Here is a 12,635-nt window from a genome sequence, read left to right as displayed (position 1 = left end):
ATGACCAATCTTGCCTGGGTTTTGAGTTGTCCTTCAGCTGCCAAAGTCACAAAATACGCACCTTTAAGATACACTCACTGTTTTGAACATCAAGTTGGTTCAACATGGTGATATTGGTTGGCTCCATATTGCTAGTGGTGAAAAATAAAAAAAAATAAACATATCATTACGAACAATAAAAAATTTAACCAATAAAATTAATAAGAAAATGGAAGATATAAAAACAACAAAAAGTAAAAACCTTCGCACAAAGGTAATCGTTTTTAATAAAGAGGTTATGATGGTGTAAGGATTAGGCTATCAAATGTCCGTATTTATACCAAATGAATTAGGGTAGACAAAATTATAGAAGGAAGGTAGTAAGGTAATTGATTCCAAACATAAATTTAGTAAATTTGAATATTTTGAAAATAAATTATGGTAAGAACGATTACAAAGGATTCCGTAATGAGTGTATTTTCAAATTTTGAAATTTTGAAATTTCTATTATTCAACAATTCAACAATTCCACTAAAGTCTTAATTTATCTTTTCGTATAATTAGATTAGTATATTAGATTAGTATAAATATAAATATTAGATTAGTATAAATGTCATATTATTTAATTCAAATGTTGACTATAATCTCATGTAAAAATATAAGTTACTAATTATATTATTTATAATAATATAATTAATCATCAATTATAACACCATATATTATTTAATGTAATTCATAAAAGGTTTGAAAATAAAAGTTAATAATTTTGTTATATATATGTAAGTAAATTGTGAATTATATTCTTGTAATTATAAGTAAATCGTAATTATAAATCATGGGTCAAGAATGGATTTGTAACTCAAGTGTTATTCTTAAACAATAATAAGACAATGGATTTTGGTTATAATTATTAAAATTTAATAACCGAAATTAAGTAAATGGGTCAATGGGTGAACATCCATAAATATAGTAACACTAAATCATTGTTAATTAATTCAAATTTACATTCAAATTAACACCATAAGTTATACAATCATTAATTCAAATTTACAAATTAATTACATTCAAAGAATATACAAAAATTTATTTAAATTTACAATTTTTCGTAATTAAACCATTCCTTAATCAAATCGGTCATCATATCCTAAATTTAACATGAATGGTACAAACATTTACAACCTTTATGAATTTGATAAATTTAAATTAAAAAAATATAATATTTTAATAAAAATTCAAAATTTAATATCGGTAACCTCTATATACTATATATATTCACTCTATACGTAATCTCTATATTAAATCTGTAATCCTTTCTATTGATGAAATATCAAATGATAATCTAGATTATATATTATATACCATCTAAGAAAATAATAAATGTGGTGAATAAAATCAACCAAAAACAATAAAATATTCAAAATGATATTTTGAATATTTGGTTTTGGAAACTATAGCTACGATTTTAAATATTTAAAATGAAATGCACCTAGAAATGTCACTTAATAGAAATATCTAGAAATGTTTCTATAAAGATGACAATTTTAAATATTCAAAATGAAAATGAAAGATAAGAATTTAATAGCATTGATGAATCTAATTTTAATATATTTTTGATTAATTTAATTAAGATGAAAATTAGAGAAGGCCTAAATATAAATGGAAAGTATGAGAATCAACCAATAGGAAGGGGGGATTTTGACATAAAGCTTATTGCTTTAATAGTATAGTTAGATGAGTTGGTTTGGGTAAAATGTTTTAAATAAATGGGATCAAAACGAGTCATTTGAAATTCCATCCTTTTATTTTCGGGTCAAAATGGGTGTCGACAATTCAAAGAAATGGGTCGATGTGGGTTAGTGTCATAAGGAAACGTGACAGGTTTCGGATCGGAATGGGTTTTCATACAAGACAGGTTTCGGCACGAAACGGATTTCAGATCGGGACGGGTTTGGTTCAGGTTTCAAGTCAACACGAGTTTTCACCCGTGACGTGTTGGGTGTTGGTTTCTTTTGTTTCTTTCTAGTCGATTCCGGACTCGTTTTTGTTTGTTTTTTCAGTTTTGTTTTTGTTCAGTTTGAATTCTTTTAGTTTTGTTTTAATTGATTTTTTCGATTTCGATTGATGTGGTCCGGTTTTGGCTTTTTGTTTCATTTTCGTCGATTCTTTCGGTTTCGGTTCGATTCTAGATTTTTTATTTTTATTTTTATTTTTATTTTTTTTTTTTTATGAAACGAGGACAACGTATGAAACATTTTAGTGTTTTTATTTTTGTTTATGATTTATATTTTGAGTTATAATTTTTTTATTATTATTTGTGAATATTTTTTGAGGGTTTTTGATCTTAATAGAAAACCCCTCAAAATAAATTCAAAAAAATAATTAAAAATATCATAACTTAAAATATAAGTAAAAACGAAAAATCTAAAAAAACTAAAATGTTTCCGCCGTTATTCTCGTTCACAAAAAAAAAAAAAAAAACCTGGTTTGACCCTAACCTATTTTGACCCAAACCAAAAAACCCTTTTTCTAATTGACTCGTTTTGACACAAACTCATTTTGACTCATACTCGTTTTGACCCATGACTCATTTCAACCCATGACTCGTTCGACCCCAACCCAACCCATTTGCCACCTCTAGTAAGAACCAATAAGATTTTGACATTTGGCATTAAAACCTATGGTGAAAAAATAATTCTAGGAAACTATGTCGGTTATAATGATGAAAGAGTAATTTTAGGAAACTACGACGGTTTTTTGGTAATTTTAAATCTCAACCATTGATTGATATGATCCAATGACTATGATTTATTCTTAATCTTCCTAAGAAACTACTTGTTTTTAGGATAACCCTCCATATATATATATATATACCACACACAACACAATATAATAATATTCTTCAAAGAGATATCTGGTGACAAAAACACTCGCCCCCGCCTCATTTATCGCCTAGGGGCGGTGGTTAACCAACAAAATCGCCCCATTTTTTGGGCATTTGTCGCCCCACACTACGGAGATCCTTAACACGTATGTGGGCCATGTGGCATTGTTGGGTTCAAATTCTAGATTATCACTTGTTAAATTGAAAAAAAGTAATGATAAGATGTGTATTTAGTTTCATAGATGCGATATGCATTTAGTTTTATAGATAAAGTAATTAATTGAAATAAGTATGATATAAATGCATATTAATCATTTTTAAAGATTCGGTGTAATTAATTTATATACAAGTATACTATGTTAAACCAGATTTGATTTTTATAGTGCAGATAGCCCCAATTTGAATATCATTAGAATTGAAAACAGAAAAACACTAGTATGATTATGAAGCATCTTAATTACATATTTATTATTATACATAATAAATTAAGAAGTTTTTTTTTTAATTCCAACTAGTTTTTTTTACCCGCGCTTCGCGGCGGAAGCATGAAATTATAATTTATGGTTTTGCTATTTACAAAAGAACTTTCTCATAGACACAATTCTAGGTGATCTAACCTGTGTGCTTGGCAGCGAAGGCTTGAGTAGATTATTTCATAGCCATTGTTTTTTGTCGTTATAGGTATTGTAGCTAATGGTTTTAACATTTCGTAAGTGGCAAAACCTCTGTTCTAGCAAAAATACATATATCATCTCATATTTATTAGACTTCGAAATTAAAATCACAAAGTTAGTCCCAGGTAAGCATCATACACAACTCACAACTGCACGCTGATATAACAATCAAATCATCATGTAAAAAATTTCTATACCCTTTTAACTACAATTAGTATATGAGAATGCACTTTTTTCTTTAAACCATGCTTAAAAACCATTCTCATAATTTAATCATACATTTTTGTTTTCTTTAATAGTAGAATCTTCATCACTGATGTAGGCAAACACTACTAAACCTGCAAATTAGTTAAATAAGTCAAATGCCACAACCTGTATTAATATCTTTATAAGCAGGATGACATCTATAACAATGTATTAATATCTTTGTAAACGGAATGAGATCTATAACAATTTAATATACCTTTTCAAGTGTGCCTTCAATGGCTTCATCAGTTAATTTCTCACCCCCACCCTTAAGAATATTATCACAATATGTGGCGACTAATTCTGCACTTGAATTTCCAAGAACACCATTATGACATACTATTTAAAATGCTTATTTAAGTGCCTAGACAAAAAAACAAAAACTAAAATTCATTAAAAAAAATATATCATTATCTATGGAACTACAGTACATACCTTGTTTAAGAACATAAGCTGATGCAGCGCATGAGTCACCCTTTAGCTCTAAAAAATGTAAATATAAAAAAAAAGTAAATCAAGTTGGTCTTTGACAATGAAAAAAGAAAAACTATCATATTCAGTTTTCAGGCAAAAAGTTATACTTGAAAAATCGATTAATACCCTAACATGGAAGAAACACCCAACATGTGAATTCTAAGTGAAACAAAAGAACAATTTTCTATAAAAATCGGTTCATCATGTAAACTATTCAATAGTCGAAGCTAAATGATTTACCTTGAATTCCGTCAGAAGCGATAAACAAAAGAACATCAGAGGATTATCTCGAGTGTCCGCATTCGTTGCCAACAAAACAACCAATAGTCACAAAAAATGATTCTAAATTAATATATAAATGTCATGTAATAAACAAACATATGATTGAAACTTGAAGCATAAGATTCAACATAAAGCCGGGAAACTAACATATAAATGAAATAGAAATTACTAATAAACATACCAGTCCTAAATTTTGTAGTTCCCCTAAACGCAGTCAGTGGTTAAGGACGAACCCGAATGTGGGTTCATTTCACTACTTTTTCCCCAAATTTGATATAGGGGTTTGATATTGTACAACTAACACAAAAGAAATCGCTAGAGGGTAATACAAACTAAAGAAGAATGAATTACCACGGGTCTCTCTCTCTTGTATGTATAACTTCAAGCATTTAGCTAAAGTGAGTAATGTTATTGAAAACAAGTTCTAAGAGAGACTTACCTGCTCATCCTTTGGAGGATCAGAATTGCAAAGGTGTTAGGCTGGCAACAACATTATGGGTAGATCGCATCTTGGCAGGCAACGGTGAACGACGACTCAGAAGTTGCAGGTGACAAGATTTGGAAGAATGAATAAATTGAAATCCAAGTGGAACACCGAGGATACGAGGATGATGGGATGACAATGCTAGCACACGTGTAAGAAAAATTATGCATTAAATACCTTGTACCATAAGCATAGAATAGAAAGTGATAGCAGTAGTACAGTACGAGTACCAGATACTTTACTATTAATATATAGATAATTTCTTTTTGATAATTAACTGGTTTACCTTTAAAAACATTTTACCTTATGCATGTTATTATTATTTAAAAAAATGAATAAAAAGTTACAATAACAATATATAATACTTACTCAAATTTTGAATTTGGACAAAAAATTTATAATTAATTGGTTCTCTTAGCATGAGTTGAATTTTATAATTACTGAATTGGCAAGTTTTTGACGGATGACAATTGAACTAGTTAAAAATAAAAATTAGTTTTATAGATTACAAAATTTGAACTTTATATCCATAATCCATACATATACTTGAATGATTAAATACTCTCTTGAGTAAATCGTTTTAGAAGCAATATTTATTTTAACTCGTCTAAATATAAACAATACAAAAATATAATATTTAAATTTTAAAAAAATCATAAAAAATCATATAAAGATTTTTAAAAGTAATTATTACGTTTATCTGTTTTTTAGTCTTATTATTCAACAGGTGCAACCAATATTAGGGGTGTGTATGGGTCGGTTTTTTGTCAAACCCATAACCGTAACCGATATAGCGGTTAATAGATAACCATAACCATAACGGATCCGTAATGGCGGTTGTAGTTAATTGGTTTAACGGTTATAGCGAGTCGGTTATGGGTCGGTAAACCGTGACCGAAATAAACAATCCTTCTATATGATTGCGAACACTGATTAGTCGCTAAATATATTGTGAAATTCAAATATATGTTCTTTTTTTTGTACTGCAATTTATGGGATATACATATCTAATTGACATATTAAATATTTGAAATGGCAATTTGGATGGAAATTCGGAACGACAATTATGAAACATTGGAATGTATATGGTAACCAATATCACCAATATTATTGGCATGTTTCCTAGTTGGTGTGGAGAATTTTAATATGTAACGACAATAAGTGTAAAATATCTTATTCATGCAGTAGTTCTAATTTCCAAACCCTTATTTCTCTGTCACTAGTTACATAAATGGGGTGGTTTGGTTATGGCAGGTTTAGAATTAACATTAACCAAAACCAACCCACATATAGCGGTTTTCAAAAATTCATTAAACCGACCCACTGGTTATATCGGTTATCGGTTAAAATCGGTTCGGTTATGGTTCGGTTTGCGGTTATGACGGTTAATTTGCTCACCCTAACCAATATAAATAATATAACGGGTTCCATTTTCTAAATAGGTTTGTACCAAAATGAATACAACAAAAAATTATACATATTTAAAGAAACACACCACACACACCTCTCTTTCTACGTCTATATTTAAAGATAAATAAATGGTGAACATAGAGGAACCATATGACCTTAAAGTAGACTTGATACTGACCACCAAAAAAGTTGCTTATTCGTAGTTCCAACTTGTTCTACCTTTTTTACCTTTTAAGTTTTATATAAACAAACTTAAAAAAAAGTGTAACCATAATTGAGCACATATAAACAACTATATTTGTGCATAACACAAATTTTTTTAACAAAAAAATTATTTCTATTATACTTTACACCATTGTCCAAATATAACAAAATAAACCTTCATGTATCACAATTAAACGAAAGATAATGCTTCATACAAATCATATAGTTATTAACTTAAAATTGATTATGTATTAAGAAAACTAAAAATAATTAGCTAGGTAAATTTAAGAAGGCTAGGTCTTGTGAGATTGTCAGTTTGAATCTCGAGCTCACCTGAGTTTTCGTCTCACCGTGTGTTACGTCAGAGAGTTATGTTCTTGTGACAGCATAATTACTATCAGTGCCAATCAACGGTGTTATTTTTTAAAAAAACGTTCAAGCCAAACTTTAAAGTCAACGTGAATGAATGAAATGACAAATTTGCCCTACAAATACAGTGAATGAAAGGACAAAATTGCCCTTACATTAGGTTATATTATAAAAATAAAAATATATATAAACGTGGGCTTATTTGGTACACCCACATCATCACAAACCCATGTACCCCTCTTTCTTAGCATAAATCACTCATAAATGGTTACTTTCTAATGAAGACTTGACTAATTATTATTATTACTATTATTGTTTTATTATTTCATATTTTCCAAGAATGAATGTTTACCTGGCTATTTCTTGTTCTGGCACTTGTCTACCTTCTTTTACATATTTAATGTTGAATCATTTCACCATCCATCTGACCCTTAATTTCACTCATCTCACTTTCTACTAATTAAAACTTGTACCAAGGTAAAATCTTTTACTTAGGCAAGATTGTTCAAGATTCAATTTTGATGACCAGTTTGCTTAATATCTCATAAGGGTTTGTGTTATCTTGTGTTTCTTTGTGAAAAAGCAAGAATCTTGACTGTAAAAATGTACCAAGGTCAAATCTTTACTTATGCAAGATTGTGCAAGATTGTTCAAGATTCAATTTTGATGACCATTTTGCTTAATATTTCATAAGGGTTTGTGTTATCTTCTGTTTCTTTGTGAAAAAGGAAGAATCTTGACTGTTAAAGATGGCCCATTTTACTGAATTTCAAGATAAGTTAGTAAAAACTGATAGGTTAAGATCTTTGTTTGATCAAGTTCTTTGGTCTATAAATAAAGATGTAATTTGGGGGTTTCCACCTAGGCTTAGTGATGGTGTGGAGGCTGATTTGTTCACTTTGTTTTGGGTTGTGAGGAAGATAGGGGATTATGAGTTGGTTTCCAAGAATGAGTTGTGGGAGTTTGTTGCCAAGGAATGCGGGTTAGGTACCGCCCACGTGGCGTCGTTGCAGCTCATTTATATTAAGTATTTGAAAGAGTTGGATCAGTGGTTGACCCATGGAGGGTTTAAGGATATGAAGTTGGATAATGGGGATCTTGGTGTTCTCGAGAAGTTGGATTCGTTGTTTCACGAGTTGAAAGGGTTTCAAGGTAATGTGGGCAATGAGGGTTTTGAAGAAAAATTGGATCTTGATATCGCGAAAACCGAAACGAGGGTTTCAAGAATTAATAATGTTGATGAAAAAGATGAAAATTTTAGCGGTTTAGATGAGAAAAAATTAGAGTTCAAGAAAGTGGATGTTTTGATGATCAAAGATGATGATGACAAAAGAGTTAGTGTTCAATCCAAGATTAATAAACACAATAATACAGGTGACAATGACAGTAACAATAACTATAACAATAATGTGGTTAGTTCTCAGAAGAGGAAACAGGCGGAATCTTTATCGTTGTCAAAAATGCTAAATTGGGTAGTAAATGCTGCAAGAAATCCACACGATGTCGGAAGCATACCAAATAGTTCCAAGTGGAAGAAATATAAGGGAAATGAAGTATGGAAGCAGGTATTATGTGTAAAAGAGAGGCTTTTTGCAAAACCGAATGTGGATTCGGGCAATAAAGTGTATGGCCCACAGGTATAACTTTCTTTCGGTTTGCCTATTTGTAGTAAGATCTTTACTTACAATGAAAGAAAATTACATTAGTTGCAGTGTTGTGTTATTTAATATCCTTTCATATATTTTGTAAAATCTAGGTTAAATTATCATTTTGACTTTTGAAATTCGATAAATGATATGCAGAAGAAAAGACATATGATGCATCCGTCTATGTATGAAGACGATAAAATTCCCGTTCACTTGTCTTCCAAAAGAATGAGATGCAGCCAGAGGGTCAGTTCGGTAAAATCATGCTCGTGTCCAGGCTGTACATCGTGCTCATCTTCTCGAACCAAACGTGTCAAAAAGACCCCGCAAATCCTGCCAACAGTTGAGATACAAGACGATACGTGTGAAGATGAAGAAACAGAAAGTGTTAATGTAAGAGCAGAAGTACCCGAGTGGACAGGTTTTGTTTCCGAGAGTGATCTTAAGTGGCTCGGTACTCGGATGTGGCCCCCACCGGAGGGCAAAAATGGAAAATGTGACATGGGTTTTGGAGTGGTTGGGAAAGGAAGGAAAAGTAAGTGTACGTGTCTCGTTCGCGGGTCTGCTGACTGTGTGAGGGTTCATATCGGTCAAAGTAGAACGAAAGTCAAACGTGAACTCGGTCAAATTTTCTATAAATGGAAGTTTCATCATATGGGTGAAGAAGCCGCGGTTTCTTCATGGAGCGTAAAAGAGGAAAGCGAGTTTAAAAGTTTGGTGGTGAAAGCACGACAAGAGTTGGCTGATAAAAGCAAGTCAAGACATGAAATCATGAACAATTTTTGGACAAGAGCTTCTGAGTCAATACCTTGTAAAACAAAAGATTTATTAGTGAGGTATTACTTCAATGTTTTTATGCTTAGACGACGAAGTTTCCAGAATCGCGTTATGCCTGAGAATATAGACAGTGATGACGATGAACAGGACGTGGGGCATGAAAAGATCGATGCTTTATCTATCAAGAACGCACCCTGCATGAATCTTGACGAACATGACGTGGGGTGTCCTTGAAATGTATTTTAGTATGAAAAGATGGTTGTGTGCATATTTGTAAACCGGTTTAAACCAATTTTGTTTCGTGTAGAATCGTAACTTTGAAAATGTTACGAAAGATCGCGGTACTAGGTACCCATGACGTGTTTTTATCGTGTTGGTTTGTTTGTTGTTTAAGGTTTAAAGGCGTCTGACCATTTTAAGATATTTTGTTTTCTAGCTTTGCTAAAATTTTGCGTATTTTGAGGCGACAGTATGTATATCTTTTAGTCATCACATCAGTTTATCAATCATATATTATACAGATATAGAGCATACGCATATGTTATATACTTCTCCAAGAACCAGTATAAATATATATATAGTCATCGAATGGGGACGATATGCATACCTCTTAACTATCACATTAATCTATCAATCATATATTATATGGGTATGCAACATTTGTATATAAATGTATACTTCTATACATACCATAATAATATATACATATAGATATCGAATTGGCCGTCTTACCAATTTACTGGTCAGATCAGATTCAAGAACTGAATGATGTTATAATTATATTTAAAAAAACTTATATATATAACATGAAACATGGATATTATATAAGTGACATGAACTAGTCAAGCAGAAGTTAACTTCAAGTAAGTTTTTATAATCTCATCTTGTGAAAAATCAGTAAAATACCCTTTCCCAACAGTCACACCCGCCTCGGTTCCTAACCGTTCAACCGCGCCCTGAACCTGATCACCACCAACCACACTCGGTTCAAGCAGATTACAAGCCACCTCAATAACACCATCATGAACAAGAGCCATTGACTGAACCGACGCAAGCCCACCCCCTCTTCCACTTACCCTCTTTGCAATCTTGCGAACCGTACCAATGTCATTGCTATACACAGGCATATTGTAGTTATCAACCCATTTGGTTGCACCTATGACCACCACACCCTTGGTTTTGACCACTTGGACCGGACCTTCGTCTGGTTCAAGTGGTAGAACTGTTGACTCTAGCCCACCTGACCAATGATGTCCGGCTGCATTCGGCTTGAAGTAGCCGAGCTCCCTCCTGATTGCGTCTAATGATCTTTGGTCTTTATGAGCAGCTCCATATGTGTATGTAGGGACTGCAATGCATGTTTATGAAAATAAATGTAGGTCGTTAAATGAGTCGTGTTTATGGGCTGGTGGGTCAAACCCGACAACGACAAGGTTTGACCCAGACACGAACATACACAAACCTGAAAATCATATCAGACAGACATAGTAATCCGAACGACACAAGTTTTGACGGATTTAAATGAAGGCAACCCGTTCAATCCGAATTTTTTTATATATATTTTTTTACATTTTAATACTCAAAAACTATAAATTTATCCCTAAAAATACAAATGTATATAAAAGAATTACGTTTAAACTATAAAAATTATTAATCCTTTCTTTTTTTAAGAGAAACTACCTACTTAAGTTATAGCGTAAACCGCACATTGTGCAGTCTAGAACTTGTAATATCAGTCCAATTCACTAACTCTGTCTAACTTTTCTATTAACTTAAAAAGGTATATTAGTTTTTTTTGATAAAGTACAAGATATCAATGCATAAGGTACAAGGTTTACACCACAAGCAAAAAAGTTAAATATCTCGTACTATGCCAAAAGACTAAAATATCCTTCAAACTACAAAACGACCGCTAGCTTAATGTTGCCAAAAAAAATGATCAAAGTTGCAATTCTCGCCAAACCACAGGGACCAAAAGTGCAATTTACTAAAACCGACATATTTAAGTTATAACATAAAATACATATTTTAATAAAATAATTATAAAACAGTCAAACAAGTCAACCCAAATCCGACTCGTTTGACTAAATCTATACCAACCAAACCTTTAAGTACGGAGCCAACATCCTTGGCTAAAGCTTTCGCAGTAACGGCAACTTGTTGAACACATGTTGAACCTAACGGATGAAAACAAACATGGTCAACGACACCAAGACGAGGATGACTTCCACTATGTTGGTCAAAGTCAACGGCTTCAAAAGCTGCTTTGACCATTGAGAAAACCGCATGCTTTAAAGAACTTGAATCATTATTATTATTTGGTGTTAACGTCGATTTAGCGACGAGTGTGTAACCAACTCTGTTGTAAGAATCGTCTTCGAACTTGTTGACAATTGCGACATCGGGATATATTGTGGCGGCTTGGACTATTGATGCGAGTGCGGATTTGTTTCGTGTTTCGGAGATGTAAATTTTGCAACAAGATAGCGTCGATTTGAGCATTTGTGATACTTTCAAATGTGACGGATTGTGAAGGGTGAAGATTGTGTTTGATGATTGATAGATATTTTGTTATCCATACCTACTCCCTAAAATGAATTTTGACCTTACAAATATTTTGGGAATTATAACAATTATTTTCTTTTTACACAAATAAATAAATTATTATTATTATTATGATGATTATTATTATGGGTTCAAATGAATTGGTAAATTAGGTTTAAACATTAAGAATGCATATTATTTTTTAAAAATATATAAAACCGTTTTTTAAATAAAATCCGCTACTATATGGGTGATTGGTCAGGGACGGTCAACCTCACCACCCTGCCTCATAGCCGGGGACTGCTTCTTACGTGTTGCAAGTTACAAGTGCATTTTTATATTAAAAAAGGTACAATGATTGTGTTGGAACCCTAAATGTTTGAGTTAAGAAAGGTACGAGGGTTCTAATAGCCCTAATGTTTTAAAAACCGGTATTTTACTTGTACCGGATTGAGCTAAAAAATGGTACAACCGGTTGAACCGGTTTATATCGGGAGGTTCAACCGGTGGAATAGTTTATCTTATAATTTCTTATAAATGTAACTTCAATCCAAAAATAACACAAAACTAAATGATTCCTATAACAAAAAATAATCCAAAAGTTAAACCATTTTAAAAAAATAATGCAAATGCACTCAATTTTAAAAGAATAGGTTTAAAGTTTA

General features: G+C 31.8%; 2 protein-coding genes across 2 annotated transcripts; one reads left to right on the top strand and one right to left on the bottom strand.

Moving 5' to 3' along the window:
• Nucleotides 1-7,506: 7,506 nt before the first annotated feature.
• LOC143605055 (AT-rich interactive domain-containing protein 2-like) lies at nt 7,507-9,773 on the top strand. Its single transcript, XM_077081313.1, has 2 exons — nt 7,507-8,640; nt 8,806-9,773. Exons 1-2 carry the CDS (start codon nt 7,753-7,755, stop codon nt 9,658-9,660), a joined length of 1,743 nt encoding a protein of 580 aa, XP_076937428.1. The 5' UTR covers nt 7,507-7,752; the 3' UTR covers nt 9,661-9,773.
• Nucleotides 9,774-10,256: 483 nt separating this feature from the next.
• Nucleotides 10,257-11,976, bottom strand: LOC143605056 (formiminotransferase cyclodeaminase-like protein). Its single transcript, XM_077081314.1, has 2 exons — nt 11,532-11,976; nt 10,257-10,774 (listed from the first exon to the last, which is right to left on the bottom strand). Exons 1-2 carry the CDS (start codon nt 11,926-11,928, stop codon nt 10,269-10,271), a joined length of 903 nt encoding a protein of 300 aa, XP_076937429.1. The 5' UTR covers nt 11,929-11,976; the 3' UTR covers nt 10,257-10,268.
• Between the last annotated feature and the right edge of the window lie 659 nt (nt 11,977-12,635).

This window comes from Bidens hawaiensis, unplaced genomic scaffold, assembly GCF_021521415.1.
Source record: "Bidens hawaiensis isolate Kalapana, Puna unplaced genomic scaffold, B.hawaiensis_p1.1 tig00067808_1, whole genome shotgun sequence".
In the NCBI taxonomy this organism is placed as follows: domain Eukaryota; kingdom Viridiplantae; phylum Streptophyta; class Magnoliopsida; order Asterales; family Asteraceae; genus Bidens; species Bidens hawaiensis.
Note: the sequence above shows the minus strand (reverse complement) of the source record. Positions and strands in the feature narration are given on the sequence as shown.

Coding starts and splice junctions, on each gene's coding strand:
- LOC143605056 (XM_077081314.1), bottom strand. CDS start 11,928: ATGCTCAAATCGACGCTATCTTGTTGCAAAATTTACATCTCCGAAACA. Junction 10,775..11,531: donor TGTTGGCTCCGTACTTAAAG/GTTTGGTTGGTA, acceptor CATGCATTGCAG/TCCCTACATACACATATGGA.
- LOC143605055 (XM_077081313.1), top strand. CDS start 7,753: ATGGCCCATTTTACTGAATTTCAAGATAAGTTAGTAAAAACTGATAGG. Junction 8,641..8,805: donor ATAAAGTGTATGGCCCACAG/GTATAACTTTCT, acceptor AATGATATGCAG/AAGAAAAGACATATGATGCA.